Source organism: Delphinapterus leucas, chromosome 14 (assembly GCF_059928025.1).
Source record: "Delphinapterus leucas isolate spDelLeu-1000000601 "Yukka" chromosome 14, BTC_Dleu_Yukka2, whole genome shotgun sequence".
In the NCBI taxonomy this organism is placed as follows: domain Eukaryota; kingdom Metazoa; phylum Chordata; class Mammalia; order Artiodactyla; family Monodontidae; genus Delphinapterus; species Delphinapterus leucas.
Window position 1 is genome coordinate 30105134 of NC_143142.1, and position 22393 is coordinate 30127526.

General features: G+C 34.9%; 1 protein-coding gene across 5 annotated transcripts in view; it reads right to left on the minus strand.

Annotated features, from left to right (window-relative positions):
* The window catches only part of ANKRD12 (ankyrin repeat domain 12), a 115245-nt gene that overhangs the window by 62887 nt on the left and 29965 nt on the right, over window positions 1-22393 (minus strand). For 3 of the 5 annotated variants that reach the window (XM_022551368.3, XM_022551367.2, XM_089894224.1), the window contains exons 2-4: window positions 21287-21424; window positions 9946-10093; window positions 2326-2394 (exon numbers count right to left, since the gene is read on the minus strand). In XM_022551368.3, coding sequence (XP_022407076.1) covers window positions 2326-2394; window positions 9946-10093; window positions 21287-21373 — 304 coding nt within the window. In that variant the 5' untranslated portion in view covers window positions 21374-21424. Of the gene's footprint in view, window positions 1-2325; window positions 2395-3045; window positions 3098-9945; window positions 10094-21286; window positions 21425-22393 lie in introns of those variants that run through there. The other 2 variants (XM_022551370.2, XM_089894226.1) reach the window with 2 other exon arrangements.

Below are 22393 nucleotides of genomic sequence, written 5' to 3' on the forward strand. Positions count from 1 at the left end.
TGGCGGTCCAGTGGTTAAGACTCTGCACTTCCACTGCAGGGGGTGCAGGCTGGATACCTGGTCAGAGAACTAAGATCCTGCATGCTGCGCAGGAGCAGCCAAAAAATTAAAAAAAAAAAAAAAAGGAAATTCAGTGAGATTAAGATTAAAAGCAAAAATCAGTTGTGTTCCTCTACACCTGTAATGACCTCCTAAAAAAAAAGAATATGCTCTAAAGTGATATACACTCAGTTTACAGAAGAAAGTGAGACACTTATGAATTCATTGTTAAAATTCCATGCTGCCAAATGAGCAAACATATAATTACTACATTTTGGAAAAGAACAAACAAATTGGATATACTCCAAATATTCAAGCAAAAATTCAAATTAGATACTAGCATTCAATATGAACTCTAATTTTTCTGAGTTACCTTAGCCATTTGTCTGAGTTCATGCTTTACATGAGACTGGAAAAGAAGGTAACTGAACAGGAGCTGGTGCAAGATAGCTAGGTTAGAGATAACTATATACCATTCTTCAAAATCATAAATCTTAGATTAGTATGTCCCAAAGTGTGAGTTGAAAGCATTCAAATCTGACTATCTGGGATCTATCCTGTGAAGAACTTGTTTCCTCTGACCTGTCATAAGTAAAAAACGATCATATACGATAATATTAGAAAAAGTTAGGTACATTTTCAAATTTCAGTATCTGAAATACGTACTTATTTGTTTGAATGACAGATCAGAATTTTAAAATTTAAACACAGGAATACTGACACATATACTCAATCTATACTAATAGATTTGAAATTCCACTCAGCCACCTTAAGAGATTTTTAAAGAAAAATCCAGGTGATTCACTTAAGACTAAAGAAAAACAGATATGGACTTTTCAACAATCCAATATTCTTTATTTCACGGTTCAGAGGATCTTTAGAATTATAGAGATGTCTCAGTCTTATAATCCTGAAAATCAGTGCTTTCTTTCCAGGTCTTGTCAGAATAAACAGAAAGCTCAACACTGTCACATCCCAATTAAGTATATTAAGGAGAAGAGACAAAATTGTTTTTCTTGGGGAACTAGCTCATAAGCCTATTAGTGTCTCAAAAACTAAATACGACATTTTCCCACAAAGCAGTCACTGTACAAGGCATGAAAGAATGGAAGCTACGATTCAAATACAGATGAACATAATTAAATCAATCACATTTAGAATGTATATATACTTCAATTCTGAGGAAAAACGTTGCCAATTACTCTCTGGTTGTGAAGTATCTACACAATCTTTGACAGGTGGGTGCTTATATCTTCTGATTTCCAGCAATGATCCTCAGACCATGGATGGCTTCACTACATACAGCTCGTTCAGGTGCACCTTGGTACTTAGGAGCCCCACTTTAGAAAAGTACACCTAACTCCACAGAAAAGTGTAGGTCTGTTCAATTTAAGGCAGATTGTAAACTTGCCTCCCACCCCAAAATTTTGATAACTAAGTATTACTGACTCATCAGCTCAATTAACAGCTTTCAGCATAATTTTAAGAATAATTATTTGGTTCTATACCAACCCCACAAATTTTTTAAATGAATACAAGGTATATCAGAAACAGAAATTTTATTTCAGCTTTTAGAGTTAAATGTCATATGCTAAAAACTGGACATTCAGGGACTGAACAATATTTTACATTTAAAAAGTTCAGACATAAGAATGTAAGCTCATTAAAAACTAAAAACAAAGATAATCAAAACACTTAACTAATTCAGTTTTCACATACGAGGGGATACATTTACTCTTTAATGGCATTTCTCCAGGAAACCTGGTGTTTTAATCTACTTTTAAATTCAACAGGGGCAGCAAAGTCAATACACTAAAGAGGTCAACTGAAAAATTTTAGATGTGTTTTTAAAAAAACACTGCATGTTTGAAGAGGAAGATGCCACTGTCTATCAAAATCACTACACATGGTAACACTGTGTGATGGGCATACAGCTAAGACACTAAGGACCCTGGGCACCTTCCCACAGGCGTTGCTGCACGGCACAACTCCAAGGCGGTGACTTTCACGCTTTTCTACATGAATGGTGCCCCCAGGTTGCGTTGCACACCTGAGTGGCTGTGTGCAGGAGTCCTGCTTGTAACGTTCACACAGAGCATGTCTTGGACATGATGCACTGGAGATCTCAAGTGAAGACTGGAAAATCTTGTGTCACTCATATAGTTCACTTATTCAACCACAGATACCTATATACTGGTTTGAAAATAAGTTACTTATAGTACAATAGTTAATTATAAATGTGACAGAAACCACTGGCTAAACAGGAGCCCCTGATAATCTAATTACCTGAGTATGTCCTGTAAGAAGACATAAGTCTCTCCCCCCAATTTTCACTTGTATGTCCTGGATCTGAATCTACAGAATAAGAAGAGACAGGAGAAAAGAAAAAAGCATACGAAGGGAAATGCAGAATTCAACAAACCAACATTTTTCAAAAGACCACAATGATGTATCATTGTTTTTCCAAAAGATAATTTTTAAGGTAAAGCCAAAAGTACATTTCAAACACAGATTTGGCCAATACCTAAGATTTCAGTTTCTTTGATCTTAAAGTTGAAAAAGTCAACCACGTAGCTTGCGATAATAGTTATTACTGAGGCTGCTTATTAAAACATATCATCTCTTCTGAGGATATATTTTTTCAATCTCTGAATAGTGATAAAAGAGGCAGTACTCTTATCACGTTTTTCTGTTTAGAATTTGTCTTTAGAAAACTTGAATAGTGGACTTGCATCATTCTTTTTGTTCTATGAGTGCCAAAACTATTCAGAAGACAATAGAACATTTCGGACTACAGTATCATTCTAGACCACGGACCTTTCTGTAATTTATAAACATTTCAAATAACATGAATTATTACTGACCACTACAAAAGACATCTTAGAAAGAAAGTAGCCTAAATCAAAACAAAGTTTATCAGCTAAGAATATGGAATGCTGCCTAACAACTCAATAAATGAGAGAACTGACTTCTGGCAGTATGGCCAGAGCAAATAATTTTACTTACAAACAATATGCTGTTTTAACTCAACATAATGTTATTCTGATCTTCACATTCTCAATTTATTGGCTTATGGTCTTCTTTCCAGGATGATCATTATAGACATTATTCATGAGTTGTTAGGTGTAAGGAAACAAAAGTGTTGGGAAAAAAAACCAATTTAGAGAACAAGTAACTCCTAAACATAGTATTTGAAAAATTTAGAGATAAGCCTAAAAGTTTAGTGATGAGAAGTCTTACTCAATCAAAGGGGAAATCATTAATAAAATAATATTTAGACCAATTCTAGAGCAAGTGGGTAAATGGACTGAATTACAAGCCTTTCAATAATAAGCACTTATATTTTAAAATTTAACCCATTAAGTTAGCAACTAGAAGAATTCTATGAAGAATATTTGTCATTTCATTTCAAGATAAGCAAAAATTTTAAAAGGCCTCCATAAGTTGCAAAGCAAAGAAAAAAGGGCAACTAATAAGTTGCACCAACAGATCGAATTAAATGGATTATTGAAAGCAGATCATACGACTGTGACAGATGAAAGAATAGTGGATAAAATAAACTTTCAATTATATTCATTAATATAAGGAAGTAGTTTCTCCAAACCTTTCTTTGGAAGTAATTAATCCATCCAGACTCCACACACCCTTTTGGCTTTTACTCAAATAAGTATGTTTATTTTTGGGGCGTTTGCATGTGTATTCTTAAAAAGATTTAATTAAGGAGCTAGAAAATTAAAAGCTTCCATATCCTGTCCTTTTACTCAACTACTTCTTCCTTCAGTGCTATACTGAGACTAGACCATAATGAGACTATTGTTATCTATGAGGTTTTTGTGAAACACTGAGTGCTAGGCAGAGCAATTCTCTCTCCCTGATATGTTCTTTGCAGCAAGGCAAGACAAGCAATACCTATATTTTAAAAGCCATCTTTTTTGTTTTCAATTGAAGTATAGTTGATTTACAATACTGTGTTGGTTTCAGGTGTACAGCAAAGTGATTCATTATATATATATGTATTTTTCAGATTATTTCCATTATAGGTTATTACAAGATATTGACTATAGTTCCTGTACTATAAAGTAAATCCTTGTTGTACAAGCCATCTTTTTAAGTTAATATTCTGTTCTGGATTGCAAGAGAATAAGAAAAATATCAAGTATGATTTTAAGAGTGTGCACTACGTCTGAAAATTTTTATAATAAAATAACAGGGAAAGGGACGGAGTAAATCTATAATAAATAATCACCACGAAGAGCATCAAAAGAGGACTATCCTTATTAAGCAAAGCACTAATTTTATCTGCTACTTTAACACAGTTACCAGAAAAATTACATGTGTTTTCTTTTTTTAAAAAAGTTTTCCTCTCCAAATTTGCTTGTGTCATTAAATAGGGTAAATCCTTTAATGGCATCCAAAGCCTCGGGAAAATAGGCCTTCTACGGCTGGCTGGCAGGGATTTAGTTCAAAACATTTGAACATACTCTACAACTGCGACCACGGACTTTGGGAACAGATCATATTGTGTCTCTTTACATTTTCTCCTACCACATTTATTTACATATTACTTAATGCCACAAGAAAAAAAATCAGTAAGGAAATAAATAATGCCTATTAAGAAAAAACAAGTATTTTTTAAAAAGTTAAGAATGTTGTATTTTTTTTACTTATCTAAACATGCAAACTAAAATGAAGTACTACTGGTTTATCCCTATAGATACTTAGAGCTATCAAACCTAAAGAAAAACAAGTGCCATGATGTTATTTGAGATTAAAGAACATAAAAATGCTGGAGCCTTTATAACTATGTATAACTATTTTGAAGAAACGTTATAGAAATGTTTTACCCTTTTAACCCTGTAAACCTACTCTTAGGAATGAATAAGACAGAAAAAATTCAGAGTATAATAAAAATACAATCTGCAAAGACGCTCTATGGCATTACTCACAACAAAATAATTGCAAATTTACTTTGGAGGCTAAGAAGAGATTCACTCATGTGTAGCCTCAAGATAACTGCTCAGTACTTTCAAGTTAAGGGATTGTCATGGCATCCTTTGGATGCCATTAGTCTTGGAAAGAAAATAAGTACGATTTTATGATGGATAGTGTAGGAAAAAAGTTCCCTTAGGTAGAAACATTAATAACTTAAAGGTAATAGCAGTTATCAGTTATTAATTACTATGTCAAAAATTTTATATACAGTAACAGTATTATAAGGTGCCTACTCACTATTCATTCTCCCCTTACTAGGAATACTCCAATTTTGATCAGGGAGACAATATGTCCAGCTCAAAAATATTTGACTTTTCAGACTCCCCAGCAACTAGGGGAGCCTAACCAGTTGAGGTGCAGGCAAAAGTTTCTAGGGAGGTTGTTTCATGAGTAAAAAGGCAAAAGTCTCTCTGGGAGAAAGATACCTCTGTCTTTGGTCCTTCCTCTCCTCTTTTCTGCCCAGGAAGGATCTATCCTGTGACTATAAGGCAAAATGCTTAAGGACAAAGGCTACGTATGAGCTAAGGGTAGCAGAGCAGAAAGATGAAAAGAGCTCAGTCCCTGACGGTGTTACTGAACTGCTATACCAACTCTGGACTGCGTATGCCTGGTCTTAACCGTATTAGATGAAAAAAAATCTCTATCTATTTAAGCCAGTATTAGTTTTCTGTTTTAATTAACGTATCGCAAACTGATTTTACATGATATGTCACTTAGAGGTCACAATTTTCTCAAGTTGGTATTACATGCACTTTTATAGATGAGAAAATTGGGACTTACAAGGAGCTCAACTAATTTGGCCAGGGCTAGTAGGTGGCTGAGCAAGGACTCAGCAATGGTCTGTCAGACTCCGAAGCTTCTGATGATAAACACTATGCTATGATTTCCCTCTGTTATAACTACAATAACTTATCTGGTCAGGATTCTAGACTAGGAAAGATTAAAAGTAAAAGCTAAAAGTAGGTGATAAAGCAAGCTGATGCAGTAGCTGTAAGAAATAATTTCTCTTCTAGATAAGAAGTAGTTGCTTCCATAGGTTCAATGAGTCATTGTACAGATTGGCCTCAACATTTCATGGGACAAAATTTATAGGAATTCTCTAATAGGATAGGACAATGTGGGATTGACACTGGAATGATATAAGTAGATATACTGGAGATTTGCTGAAATGAACAGTATTATGATACAGCTATAAGAACTCACTGGCATGACTGAATTATGCTGTAATTTTCCCCCAAACTTTATCTGAATTTCTTTTCTAGAAAGTGTTATCTTTTAAAAAATTAATAAACATTAAATAATTGAGAATTTGGAAAGTTTAAGACACACTAGGGTATCTCAAAACGAAGACTAGGAATGACTCAGCCGGTTGATGGCATTACTGCTGATTTTGAGGGCCACTGAATCTTCCTTGGACAATATAAATGTCTTAAAAAAAATAATGACCGTGTTTTATAAAAATAATGTATGTTTATTATTTTAAAAATTCAAGGCATATAAAGAATACAAAGAAGAAAGTAACAAATCATCCCAAATCCTGGAAACAAAATGTTAACATCTCATGAACATCATGCCAAGCATCCTTCTAAATGTATATAAAGACAGAGGAACTAGTAGAGACAGAGAGAGAGAGAGAGAGAGAGAGAGAGAGAAATCAACTTATGTAAGAATAAGAAAATATCATATATATGTGCTATATTTAAATAAAAATCTGAAAGATTAACTTTAGTTTAACCCAACATAAAAAGAAAATAAACTAAAGGAATTGCTCTTCTCTATAAGAGATACCATATACTAAAGTATAAACACACACATATATAAACATACAGGTAAAATTTTAAATGAAAGATTAAAAGTTTTAAAGATTAAAAACATATTTCAGTTTCAGACTAATTAATTTCAGTTAATCCCTTGCTATGAGAGATGGTGAGTTGAGTAGCACTCTTGGCATTTTCTCCTTATTCCCCACTCCCTATTCTTTTATTTTTCACCTAAGTCAGGGCTTATAATATTTACATTTTTGTTCAGGACCTTTAATAAACCCACTAGGTTTAGGCTTAGTTCTACAATGAAACAGTCTTTATATTTAAACAATCTTATCTTTCTGTATGTGTGTTAATGTATGTCCTGTGTGCATATGCATACAAATATAAAGAATATGACATAATGCAAACAGTACATATTATTTCATAACCCACATTTTTACTTTGTATACTGTGAACATATTTCCATACAGTTTATTCCTCTGCAATGTTATTTTTAAGGGTAAAAGATCATATTTCTTCATTGGATTTACCATAATTTAACAAATCCTATATTTCTTGACAATCTTTTCCTGTTTTGTTTTTTCTATTATAAAGAAAGCTGAGAGAAATATACTTGAAGATAATTTTTACTCTCATCAATAATTATTTATATAGAATAAATGACAAAAGAATAAATCAAATGTTAACAAACTTTTAGTTTTTAACATATGCTGTTATATCTACCTTCAACAAGGTAGTTCCATAATTTAGACAAACTAAAGCAAGTTCCTATTTCAAACCAGTGACCAGTTTGTATGATTTAAGCCAACGACAGTTTTGTCAATCATTGTAAACTCTATTTCTTTGAGCACTATTAATACATTTCATATATTTCTTCACCAACCGTAATTCTGTTGTTCTGAACTACTTGCTTGTATCTTTTGTCCATTCTCCCATTTCTGTATTTTTCTCTTCACATTTAAGAGAACTTTAATTACTAATTATATTAAGATAAGGGTTGTCATATATGTTATAAATATTTCTCCCTTTTACAGTTTATTCTATATGGTTTCAGCTAATGATTTAAAATTTTAAAAAGATCAATGTCAAATACGGGGTTTGGTGCTATAACTATCTTTCATATGGAAAATATCAGTTAATGGTACTCTGGACTCTTCTTTTAAAATTATGAAAATAAGACGTTTTGCCTTGGGCCTGGAGAAATTCTTCTTAATGCTTTGGATGTGTGTGTATGTGTGTGCGTGCAAAACTAAAGCCTTCATCTGTTATTTACTAAAATTTATAAATTCAGCCTACCAAAAATATAGATATACATGTTTAAATCCATCAAAATCTCATTTAATGTTAGCCATGTGACCTTTTAAAAAAAAAATAAAATAAAATAAGAGTTTGTTTTATGAAACAGTCTTAGAGAGAGCTGCAATGTCCCACTAAATTCAAATAGTGGAAAGACTGTAGCAAGGGATAAGCATATAATCCAATCAATAAAATATGAATTAGACTATGTTTATTCAGTGCCTAAAGTTCATGTCTTCCTAAGTCTTTCTTTTATTTTACACTAAATAAAAGACAAATAACCCACTGGATCTAATAACAAAGGTTCTCATGGGAAGTGTATTATTTTGAAACTAAGTCCCTTCTTCAAACTACTAGTAGGATTATCACTGTCACTGGAAAACAAAACCTGGTTAATGTAAGTACTTTAAAAATGACTAGCAAAAGGGTTTCTAAGGAGAGAGTATGAGACAAGTTAGATCTTGTATATTCGAAGGCACAGAAGCACCTTCTTCTCAGCTAAGTGACCTAGTAATACCTTGAGAACAATTTGTAAAAATAAGGAGAGTCAAGGGCTTCCCTGATGGCGCAGTGGTTGAGAGTCCGTCTGCCGATGCAGGGGACATGGGTTCGTGCCCTGGTCCGGGAGGCTTGTGAGCCGTGGCCGCGGAGCCTGTGCGTCCGGAGCCTGTGCTCCGCAACGGGAGAGGCCACAACAGTGAGAGGCCCGCGTACCGCAAAAAAAAAAAGAGTCAAGCTTCAAAAAAAAAAAAAAGAAAGAAAGGTTCTGAACCTCTAGAAGAAGACAGTGTAACTTAAAATGAACAAAGCACATAATTTCTTAATCACTCAAAAAAAGAGCAATTTTCAAAGTTTAAAACTGTCATAAGCGTCTAAGAAAAATTTTTAGTTCAAGCTAAGAGAAACAGCCAAATATACAAAAGGAAACCTACTTACTAACAGTGTATACTAAAATTAAGTATTTTCTAAAGATTAGCACAAGGGGTTTCAAAAGTCTAGTCTTTTGAAAATAGTCTTTCAAAAAGTCTATTTTCACAGATTCTGGAGTCAAGATCATTCCCATACTGATGATTAAGATGGCTAGAAAGATAAAAGTAGGATATGATCTCTGTACATAAATTTAGCATGTAACACTGATTTTCTTTGAGTGAAACTAAAACATTCTTAAGAACAGTTCATTACCAATACTTCATTCAGGGGCTAAAACAATTATGATAAACATATAACGAACATTCAAGTTTATATTAGTTTCAAGAAACGATTAATTCAGGGCTAAAATACAACCTAGTAATTTATTAGATAGTGGTAATAAGGTTTTAATCTATTACAAATAACTGGGATTTACTGATGTCAAGTATCATTCCTGACATAGCAAAAGTTTTGAGGAAAAAAGTACTATGAACTGGGCTTAGGAAGCTTCAATATTTTTCTTCTTTTTTTGAAAGGGACACATTACTGATTCATTTCTGAATCTAAAATGCCTAAACTTTTTTTCTTTGGTGGGTTCAATAATTTGTTCACAAAAACTCAACAGCTTTTTCTCAAATCTACCGTATCAATGCTCCATATTACTAAGTAAATTTTCATCACTGAAATGCTCCCCAAGAAATTAAGTTCTTAAAGTGGTAAGAAATTTGTAATAAACACTGAGACTGAGAAAAAAAGCTAATTGCTTTTATCTATGATAGAAATCAAATTTGGGTGAGGAATATATGAATTTCTGCCCCAATGATAAACCTGAAATTCTGAAATACAAATATTTCTCTCTAAAATGCAGTGAACAAGGAATGAGAAAGAAAATCACAGTAAAAGAAGGGTTATGATTTTACCAGAAAACAACAAAATTTCCTACCTGTGTCTGAATCTCGTTCTTCATTTCTTGATGGGCTGATGGTAAAAGGAAGTTTACGTTTCATGGACGATTTCTCTTTCATCTCCTTGCCCACATCACTCCGATCAATTTTTGGAGTTTTGCTATAGGATGCAATCTTGTCTTTACTCTATTAAAAAATTAAATATGAATAAACTTATAACAATATTAGCTGAGCAATACAGTATTAAAAAATACTTTATATAAAGTAGAAAGAGTATTACTACAAACCATCGTTGTCCTCAATGTCCTTAAGGCCCACTTTCAACAATCATAATGTGTTTTCTAACTTATTTCATATTCCCTTTTACTTAGTAATATAATTTTAAAATAACAATAAAACAAAATATCTTGAATATAATGGAACTCTATGTCTAAGATAGACATCATCACCAATAAACAAATATATAAATCAGAAAAAGCAGTCTAGATTGAATTAAGCAGATTGTATTTTATTAACTCCATGTGTCCACTCATTTAGATAAAGTATCCTACCCTCATGCCTACAGCAATTACCAAGTTCACTCTTATGATCCAACATCTGAATTGGTACATACAGCACATCTAACTGGGCTATGAAAACTCCTTTGGAAAAACATGCTAGATACTAAGAACTAAGCCATATCACCTAGCAGGTGAGCATAAAACTATGATAATAAATGACAGATATCATAACCATAGAGATTTTCAGAAGAAAATGAGTAGACTCAGACTGCAGAAGACACGAGCTTTCGACCCAAGCCAGAAAATAAAGGAAGGAAGAGTGGGAAGAAGGGGCATAAAAAAAATACTGAATTTTTTTAAAAAGTAGAATTTATCAACGAAAAGATGATTCAAAAAGAGCAATACAGGGCTTCCCTGGTGGCACAGTGGTTGAGAGTCCGCCTGCCTATGCAGGGGACATGGGTTCGTGCCCCGGTCTGGGAGGATCCCACGTGCCGCGGAGCGGCTGGGCCCGTGAGCCATGGCCGCTGAGCCTGCGCGTTTGGAGCCTGTGCTCCGCGACGGGATAGGCCACAACAGTGAGAGGCCCGTGTACCACACACACAAAAAAGAGCAATATAGTAAAGCTTTTAGTGAGTCTAATCATGAAAATATGAAGAGGGAAAAAAAAAACAGGAAAAAAAAAAAAGACTGGGATTGAGACCTAAAATACAATTCCAGAGGGGATATTAAAAAGTTACAAAAGAATACTGTATTCATTTTTATACAATTACAATCTTAAGGACTGGAAAAATGGATTATTTTCTTGGAAAACATGCATTACCAAACACTGGCTCATGAAAGAAACAGAAAACCTGAATAGACCAATGATCATAGAAAACAATAAATCTATAGCCAAAGATTTTACGTCTAAAAAGGGTACCTATTCCAGGAGATTTTATGAGAGGTTTTAAATTAAAAGTTCAGGGAAAATATATTTCCCATTTCATATAAACAATACTACAACACAGAAATAAGATTAGAAGATACCCAATCCATTTTACAAGTGTGAAATAAAACTAATACCTAAGAAGGGTTCAAGATAGAAATTATACCTAAATTGCTTATGAAATAAATGAAACAATAAACTATCCTAAATAAACTGTCCAATCAAAGTTAGTGCCTTAGAAAGATAATATATCATAATCAAGCAGGATTCACCCAAAGAATATAAGAATAGTTCATTATTAGAAAACCTCATTATCTCAAAAGGAAAAATCTTATTGTGATGTTAATAGGTGACAATAACATCTAAATAGACCCTACATTCATTCTTGATAAACCTATTAGCAAATTAGGAAGAGAATGTGACTTCCTTATATCTTAACTGGTAAAGATTAGTGAAGAATAAAAGTATTTATTTCCCAGGTGTAAAGGAAAATCCTCTTAAGCTGTTTTCTTACTTCTGCTAATGAAATGGAGCTTCACAGGCATGCCTTTTGCTTATAAGGTTGTTTTAAAACGTCGATTTTATTATTATTCTGGTATAGTGAGGCCAACAGATCAAGGGATCGCTGCCACTGAAAAGAGAGTTTGTTACTCACAGCTCCCAAGAAGAGGAGGCATGCCGCACCATGAGGTGCCACCGGGGGAAGCACCTAGGAGGTTCAGGAAGCAGAGAGAGGGGAAGGAAATGTGAGTCAAAGCTTTTATTGCGGTTTCCACAGGAAGAAAAAGGCAAGGCAGAGCAAGCAGGTTTAGGGTTGGCTAGTTTGCATAATTTCAGCAGACTCTAGGGTATAGGTGTTGTTTCTCTAGCTGTCTGGTACCGGGTTCTGGTGTGACTGTTATTAGGGCAGGGGGATAGTGGCCCAGAGTGTGAGAGCTGGATATAGTTGGTGGTTGGGGATGGACTCTGGATTGGTTGGTTTGCATATGAAAGGTGTGGTCACACATAAATTGTTTACTATCTCTGGGAACTGAGTAGCCCTGGGAAGGGCAGTCTCCCCAGGGTCACTGAGGTCCCAGATGTCAAAGAATCAGAAACAAAAAGGCATGATTAGTAAAATGGTTAGCCAACAAAGTTCTAGAGATTTTCCTTAGAAATACAAATCTTTGTTATTAAAAAAAGAATTAAGAAAAACATTAGGATGTCCCTTCTCCCTTGCACTTGTGTGAGTAAAGATACTGTTCTGTGCCATAAAACAAGAGAAACCAATTTAATATGTTAAATGAAAAATGTTCACAAGAATTTATCAATCATACTCTCCTGTGCAATATGGTGATTAGTGTGAATATTCATTCCTGCTACCAACTTATTCTGTTCTCTGTAAAATAAAATTGTCCTTAAAAGTGTTACTTGAACAAAGTGTTTTTGTGAGAATCTTAACAATAAAAATTATTTTCAGATATGGGGAAAGTAACTTTCAAAAGAAATAGCTATTTCTGATTGTCTTAAAATTTCTATATCATCAAATGGTATAAATACTCTTGTCAATTCAGGAGAGAATCACTGGCACATTCTTCTTTCATATCCATGATGTAATAAACCTAACAGAGTCAGACTTTTTTTATTTTAAAATAGTTTAAGTCTTTTTCATTTACATTAACCATTTTCTTTCAATAACCTACAACAGCTATCATACATAGCAATGAAAGTATTAATGGCAAGACAAGAATGATCCTCTATCACTGCTGATATTAAACAATGTGCTGGTAGCCTTTACCAACTCAAGAAGATAGAAAAAAATTTACCTAGAAAAAAAGAAAAAAGAAAAAAAACAAAAAACGCTTGAAGTATATAAACCACAATGTTAATGGCTATCTGTGGGTAATGGCATTACAGGTGTGCTGGGAGACAATTCTCTATAGCTCTCTTGCATTTCTGCACATCTTGCAAGCAGAAGCACTAAATCCCTTTATTCTATCTTTTCAAGGATATCTGTATAGAGAATAGCCTTGGAAGACAGAGAAAGTGTCTCCCTCTGGAGCAAAGGGTAGATCAGACCTGTTCACTGTTCAGTATAATAAATAATTTCTCCCTTTAGGGCAAAGGTCAGGTAGATTTATTGCCCATTAAAAAGATTTGGGATTCCTCTCCTATAATACAATCCACTGTATATGTAGTTGTCACCTGGCCTTCTTTGCATCCCTTTGTGAGAAACAGGGCTCAGAGAACAGGCACAAATGCTGACATATGGCTACAGCGATTGCTATGAGAAAAAATGCTTTTCTCTCTATCTGACCCAGGAGTCTCATGTCTTCTGCCATAATCCATGAAACTAATTAGCTTGCAAGTAGGGTAAAACCTCAGATGCTTCATCTCAGACAAGGCAATTTCTATTTTCATTATTCTTATATACATTTTCTAATTCCTCTGTAATGAACATTATTACATTACTTGAATAATAAAGGAAAAGTTCTCAGTTATCATGGGGATAGGAGATAATGAAGGTCTGAACTATATTGATGATGAAAAGGATAGGGCAGAGCTATTTAAGAAAGGCAGACGATTAACATCCACTCTCTCACACTTTACGAATTTAAGCCGGGTTTTAGCTTATCAGAAAAGGATTGATGAAAGATTTTGTTTTGCAAATTATAGCTAATTTATAGCTAAAAATGTCAGTGGAAAAAATTTTAAACTAAAACCAACGGGGAAAAAAATCCCACAGATTAGCAGTGAAAGGATAAAATATTTGAAGAATTTTGAGGAGACATTTTTGATGAACCCCTGACTATTGTAATATTTAACATGGTAATAAAAGCACTTTATATAAAAAGCATATTGCTATAGAATGGGATTATTTAAAATTATTGTCTATTTAAATGCATTTAAAAATTAAACTTTGGTTCAGGTTATTTTTAAATATAGAATCTTATAACAGCAATGTCTGTGTCATATTAAGCTGTAAATACGGTCTATATTTACATAAGAGAACAGCTATATAATATTCATTTCTAAAAATTTTATGGAAGGAAAAACTCAGCAGAAGCTAGAGGCTGGTTTCAAGGCCAATCACTCACCAAGAAAAGACAATCCTAAGAATATGTTTTACAAATAAATAAGTGAATAAGATGGTCATGCCGCCTTCTCTCCTTCCCTCTCTTCTAACTTTATTTTGTCCTAAGAAGCAGTAGTAACATGGTCTATAAGCAAGAAATGTGGAATGGAAGTTATGGCCTTTCCTCTCTTAAGGTGCAAATAAACAGCTCAAGTATCTATTTAAAATGAAAGAAAATTACTTCTAACAACAGCTTTGGATGTCAAGCTGCTCAGAAATCCCAAAGCATGGCAGTAAACACCACGCGTACTGCCTCAGAAGGGCTTTTGACCATTACCCAAACGAACGTGTGATCTTGAGAAAGAACACGGAATGGTTAAACGGAGGCTGAGAGCAGTTAAGTAGCCCTTTAGGGAAGCCGACTGTTAATAATTAAGGAATTTAATAGTTTGTGTTTATTCTTCCTACTTATCTTATAAAGCTAATGATTAATAAGTATTCTTAACTTACCTAAGCGATATTTTTAATAGAAATAATTAGTAAAAAGTGTTTGATTTTTGCTTGCCTCTATAGTTTTAAGAAATCACACTGTTATGAAGGCAATGGTCAGGACTACTGCATATTTAGTGGCAATCTTCAAAAAATAATACGAAGTACCTAGAAGAATAAAAGCTTCAACAACTTTAGCCTTATAAATTCAAATCCAAAAACTGACATCAAGTAGCTCACATGTAATTTCACAAATGCAACCTTCACTATATTTAAGCATTTAGAAATAAAAGTTGTAATTCTTTCCTCAAATCTCACATTGTACTCTGTCCCCACAACCCTACTGAGGTCCCCTTTACCCAGGTCACTGTAAGGTATCTCTACTGACAATGGCCTGGTCTTTCCTATTAACTGTTGCGGCATTTGTCATACAGACCCCCCTCGCCACTCTTTGCCGTGTAACTTCTGCTTCTCTCTCTGTCCTCCTTGCTCCCCCTCTCCTGACTCCTAAAATATCTGAATTCCTCAGGGTATGCTCTCCTCCATTCTTGCCCCACTCTCTTTAGGTGACATCTCAATACCTATAGATCACTTTTCCACAAATCCTCATACATTTATTTCCAGTCTAGCTGTTCTTACCTCTAGACGCATATCTAACTAATACTATCTAACTGATACTTCTATTGGATGCTCCGATGATCAACTAAATTCAACAAGTACAAACCAAACACATTCTTCTTCAAACAACCTGTCCCTTTTCCTGAGTGCCCTCTCAGGGGTCCAATCAACTTCAGAGTGGACCCAGACAACTTTTTCTATACATACACAAGTTTCAGTAATTCAATATCTTTTAGATCTGCCACTTCTATCCCCACAGCCACTGCCCACACTGCCTTCTGCTTGGATTTTTAAATAATACTCTAACTGGTTTCTGCCATGGCCCTTCCCTTCTGGCTCACTGGCTACAGCATAAATTTCAAGATCTTTAGCAAGGAACACAAGGCCATAATGAACTGGCCCCTGTCTAATGCTTATCTCCTACCCTCCACCCTTCACAGGCTACATCCTAACTCTGTATGCATTACTTTAACAGATTCTTGTCTTTTTTACATCTCCTGCTTAAGTCTACTCTTTCCTCTCATTTTCCTGCTAGTCACATACTTGAGAATCCAGATCAGGTATCTTTTCCACTGTGAGACCACCCCTGAACATCCTAGAACTGACTGCTTCTCTCCTTTGCCCCATCACTGTACACTCAAATACTTTCATTAGTGTGAACAAAGTATGGTCCCTGAGACCATTTCAGGGGAAATGCGAAGTCAGAAATATGCTCACAATAACACTAAGATGTTAGTGTATCTTTCTCTCTCATTCTCTGAAGAATGTGTATTTGAGCCTTGAGATTACGTGACAAGAGATATCTGAACATCCGGATTGCAGAAGCAGATGAGCATCTGGCTATCTTCCCGTTAAGCCACACGTTAAAGATATGTGCAAAACCAATGACACTCTTCTCACCGATACTGTCTTGGAATATACAGTTGTGTTTCATAAAAATATATTATTAACATGTAACAGTTATACTGTTTTTTTAAACCAATTAATAAATTTAAATTTTTTCTCAGTTTTAATTTCTGATTGTGTAAACGTCAACAGACATACCCACATACAGAAAAGCCCTTTAGCCTCCTCAGTTATGCTAAAAAAAGTATCAAGGGGTCCTGAGAGCAAAACACTTCAGACACAGAGATAGAGCAATTACTTAAGAGTCTTCATAAAGATTTAGACCAAGCCTTAACCACTGTTTTTTTTTTTGGCCGCACAGCACAGCATGCGGGATCTTAGTTCCCCGCACAGCAGGGATTATACACATGCCCCCTGAAGTGGAAGCGCAGAGTCTTAACCACTGGACCACCAGGGAAGTCCCACCAATCACTGTTTTATTTCAAGGGTCATAGGAGAGGCACACAACACAATAAGCATCCCATGTAAGGTTTGTTGAATAAAATGAATAAATTAGTGAACTCACACTCCTTAAGATTTGGCACATTAAAATATATTTGGGGAAACTTCTGTCTATAGTAGAATGAAGATACTGGCAACTTATCTCTCCAAGGAATAACTATAAACCTGGACAAACTGTCGAAAACCACCATTTCAAGGCTCTAGAAATCGAACAAAAACAACAAATTGAGAAGCATTTTCAATAAGAAAAACTGCTGAACTACGGATAAGAAGAGTGACTGTCTTCGGCATTCTTGCCTGGGGTTGTTCTCATTTCCTGGCTAATGCTTAGTTTGCATGAAGTAGTTCCAGGGTGGGGCTGGCAATGAAAACCAGCATCTTTGCTGCCAAAGAGTCAACTTGAATTGACACAGAAGGCCAAAACCCCACCACCCAGTCACTCCGTTGATAAAAATAGCAAGCAGGGTAGGAAAGGAATGGAGTGGAAAAAAACCCCATAGTTCTATTAGCCTACGGCTGTGGTCCCACTGTGGGGGAGCAGCAGCCAGTAGACAAGCCAGAAATTTAACAGGGAGATTGCAGAAATCAGAGAGCCACGGGGGCACTAGATAAGACAGCCACTCATCCCTGGCACTCATCCCTGGCAGACAGGGTAAGTATGTGGGGAAGACCTGAGAAGGGCTAAGCTCTGCACAGACCCCTCACTCACTGACAGGGAGACTATGTGCACACACTGGGGAGGTCTACAAGGGTCCAAGCTCTCTACACCATCCTTAGTCAACGAGGAGCCTGCACACATGAGGGAACTCCTGGGTGAGCCCGACAGAAAGTAAATGCTAGGGCTTACCTGAAAAATGCCTGAACATTGAGCACACTCCCCAACACACATGTATATCTATCAGTGGAAGGTGGAAGCCTTACTGGCTCATGGTAAGGCTTACTGGCTCACGTTTGAGCACAACGCCTGACCAACCAATGGTTGCTAACTAATCCACGTAGGTATGGGGCAACCCCTAGTAAAGCAAGACTAAACAAACAAACAAAACCCCCCAAAACCTAGACACCAGTGGTTGTGACAAAGTAACAAACACTGCAAAACCTGACATTTTACTAAAAGCAAACAAACAAAAAACTAGCAACGGTTACAACTGTTAGGTGGGAAATAATGAAAATCCAGAGCTGCTATATGACCTAAACTGTCCAGTTTTCAATAAAAATTATGGCAGCTGGGAAAGCAAGGAAAAAAGTATTCAAGAGAAACTTCTCTGAGTGGGCCAAGATAGGTTTGGCAAAGTCTATAAAGAGGAAGGAAGGGAGGGGAGAGAGGGAGGAAGAAAACAATGTTTAAAGAATTAAAGTATGACAACAATGACTTAAACAGAGAATATGAATAAAGAACAATTACAAAGAAATACTGGATTTGAAAAGTAAAGTGACTGAAAATGTATTAGGTATGTTCAATAGCAGATGTGAGATGGCAAAAACAAACAAAAAAATCAGTAAATTCAACACCCCAAATTTCATGAAAACTATTAATCTACAGATCCAAATAACTCAAAAAACCCCAGGTAGAATAATTGCAAAGGGATCCTAAACACATTACAGTCAAACAAAAGAGAAAACAGCAACGAAAAAAAAATTCATCACAATTAACGGCTGACTTCTCATCAGAAACACTTAAAGCAAGAAAGAAGTGGGATGACAATCTACTAAAAGGAAAAGTCAAGTAAGAATTCTATACCCAACATAATAAAGGCAAACAGTCATGAATGACCACATACTGTAGAATTCCATTTATATGAAATATCCAGAATAGGAAAATCTATAGAGACAAAAAGTAGATTTATTTGCTATCTAGGGCTGTGGGGTTTGGGGACAGAATGGGGAGTAACTGCTAATGGGTACATAGGGCTTCTTTTTCATGTGAAAATGTCCTAAAATTGACAGAGGTGGTGATTGCACAACTCTGTATATGTACTAAAAACTACTGAATTTTACATTTTAAATGAGTAAATTGTATGGTATGTGAATTATATCTCAAAAAAACCTGTTTTTTAAAAATGGCAAAAATCAAGATATTCTTAGATCAATGAACACTGAGAGAAATCACAGCTGAAGACCCGTCTTACAGTAAATACTAAGGAAAATTCTTATAGATTGTAAGGAAATGACACTAGACAGTAACCTGAATTCACAGGAAGAAATTAAGAGTGCCAAAATTGGTAAATCTGTAGGTAAAAACAAAGAACTGTATAAATATATATTTCTCTTTAATTCTCTTATTTCTTTAAAATTAAGACTGTATAAAACGATAATTGTAACATTCTGTTGTTGAGTTAATAACAAATGTAGATATAATCTATACTACACAGAGAACACAAAGGAAGGGAAGGTAACAGAGCTATACTGGAGCAAAGTTGCTGTATTATACTGGATTTAAGTCAATATTAAAACCTCTAGTAATTAGCATGCACATTATAATCCCTAGATCAACATTTTAAGAATATAATTTAAGAAACATAGTTTAAAAAATCATAGAAATTTAAATAGTACACTGAAAAATAGTTTTTAAAAAAAGGCAGCAAAGACAGGAGAGAAAAAAAGACCTGAAACATAAGAACAAAGTGCAAAATGGCAGATATAAATCTAACCTTATCAATAATTATATGAAGTGTGAGTGGATTAAACACTGCAATCAAAAGCAAAGACTGCCAGTGCAATCAGGCAAGAAAAGGAAATAAAAGTATTCATACTGGAAAAGAAGTTAAATTATGTCTATAAGCAGATGACATAATCCCATATGTAGAAACTCCTAAGGAATCCACAAACTTTTAGAATAAGTGAGTTCAGTAAGGTCACAGGATATAAGATCAGTATACAAAAATATCTGCATTTCTATATACCAGCAGTGAAAAATCCTAAATGAAATTATCTATAATGGCATCAGAAAGAATAAAATATTAATAATTTAACAATAAAAGTACAAGATTTGTACACTGAAAACTACAAAGCATTGGTCAGGGAAATTGAAAATCTAAATAAATGGAGAGATATTCTGTGGTGATGGACTGGAAGACATGTTAAGATGACATACTACTCAAAGTGATCTACTGATTCTATAAAATCCCTATAAAAATTTCAGCAGGCTTTTTTTTTGTGGAAACTGACAAGCTAATCCCAACATTTATATGGAAATGCAAATGACCCTTAATAGCCAAAAGAATTTTTGAAAAGAACAAAGTTAAAAACTTACGTGTTGATTTTGAAAGCAGATTTGGGGTTGCTTGGACTTTGGGGTGGGAACAGGGACACACTGCAAATGGGCATTTAAGGATCTTTTAACAATGATGGAAATGGTCTAAACTGTATTGTGATGATGGTTGCACAACTCCATAAACTTACTAAAAATCCCTGAATTTTACACTAAGTGGGTGAATTTTATGGTATACAAATTACACCTCAATAAAGCTGTTCAAAAAAGATCCTACATGAATGTTCAGACTCTTTATTCATATTAGCCAAAAACCGGACACATTTCAGATGTCCTTCAACAGGAAAATGGCTTATAGGAAGAAAAGAACTTAAAAGAAAAAAAAGAAAAATCCAAAGAAAGAAAAATTCAAAGATAATGTGTAAAACTAACTAGATAAAGCAGAGACTAGGGGTAGTGAGACCACTTAGGAGACAACTACAGAAGTCTAAATAAAGGTTTTGAGGGTCTAAATCAAATAGTAATGAAGAAGGATAGATGTAAAAGGGCAGAATCATGGGTCATTGGCAATGACTAATAATAAACAACAAAAATGGCTAACATTTATTGAGCACTTACTATATACCAAGCATTGTATTAAGTATAATACTTAAGTCATTTCACTGTCACAATTCTATAAAGTACTGTTGTCCTCTATTACAGAGAGACATACTGAGTTTGGAAAAGTTATGTAAATTTATCCAAAGTTATAGACATGGAAAAGTGAACGGCTACTGTGTATGTGTGTTTCAGTACCAGGGGTCAGGGGGAAGAAATGACAAATGATTGTGAGGTCTTGGATCCCCAGCCTCATGATCATTTCTCAAGTAACTGTGTGATCTTGGTAATTTTGTTATTTTAGGGAATGAAAAACAATCTCACTCCCAGGATCTGGCATCCATACGGCTTTTTATTTTATGAGCAGTTACTAAAAATATGAAATCATGGGAATTCCCTGGTGGGTCTAGTGGTTAGGACTCTGAATGTTCACTGCCAAGGGCCGGGTTCAATCCCTGGTCAAGGAACTAAGATCCCACAGCCACTGGGTGTTGATAAAATAAAATAAAGTAAAACAAAATAAATAAAAGTTACAATTAGAAAAGTTTTTAATAAATAAATAAATAAAATACTAAATCAGGAGTCTTTTTCACAATTTCCAAAGAGTCAACAAATCTTTAGCATAATCATATACCTTTCTTCCATATGGTTTTTCTACCATATTGCTGTCACTGTCAGAATTTTCACTCTGCACTGGTTTTGTGAACCCAGATTTGGGCATCTTATAGCTGTTCAACTAGCTTCTTCTTTTATCAGTCTTCTCATCCTGGATCTGCAAAGAATGGATATATAAGGATTATTTGTATACGTATGCAATAAAGTCTACTTAAAGTTTATGCACCACAATTAGTGCAATTTGGTTTCTTCCATGTCTCTATAAGATAACTTATTTTCTCAGAGAGGTTATCCTAGCCTAAAGTAAGTTTTCATTTAACAATTTGAGCTTCTAATTAAAGTTCTCTTGCTCAAGTCCATTCAGCTTGTCACTGAAAAGGGAACTACTTTTATATTTCTTCCCATCTTCTCTAGACTAGTACCTAACCTCCAGCTTTTTGGGTAACCAGCAGCAGTCCAAGTGGAGGCAAAGTGTTTGTCACCCCACCCAGCGTGGCTCCAGTGGCAGGAGCTCCTAACAGATTCTCTGGTAGTTCTGCATTGGTCTGGAAATTACTCCTAAAGACTCAACCAAGAACTTGATAGGTGTGATCAGTAATTTTACAACAAATTCTATTTTAAGTTAAATTAAGCCCTTACTACTTAAAATCCCCAGAGTGGTTTATTTTCATTCACTGAACCCCCAGACATCCCCAGGTATTCCGTCACTTTATCAACCTATTCACTGATTTAACCCTTATCATACTATACTGTAATTATCACTTTACATATCATTTTCTTTCCAACTTGTTTAGCCTTCTGTCTCCTCCTCTACAAGCCGATTTAATAGGTCAAAGAGCCTCTTACAAGCTCTTTTTTTTTCTTCTAGAAGTTTTTGCTTGAGAGATCCAGAAAAAATTCCAAAATGTGGGTTTTATATATAAAAGGGGTAGTCATGAGGCTAGACCTGTGTTGCTGTCTGATGACCTATTAGTCACACATGGTTGTTGAAAGTTTAATTAATTAAAGTTGGTACCACACTACATAGTGCATCTGTGTAGTCTGCACTATTATCTACTCTATGACCCCAGGAAGCTCTACTGCACAGCACTGGGCTAGACAGGCTGCTGGCCAACAGGAACAGGAC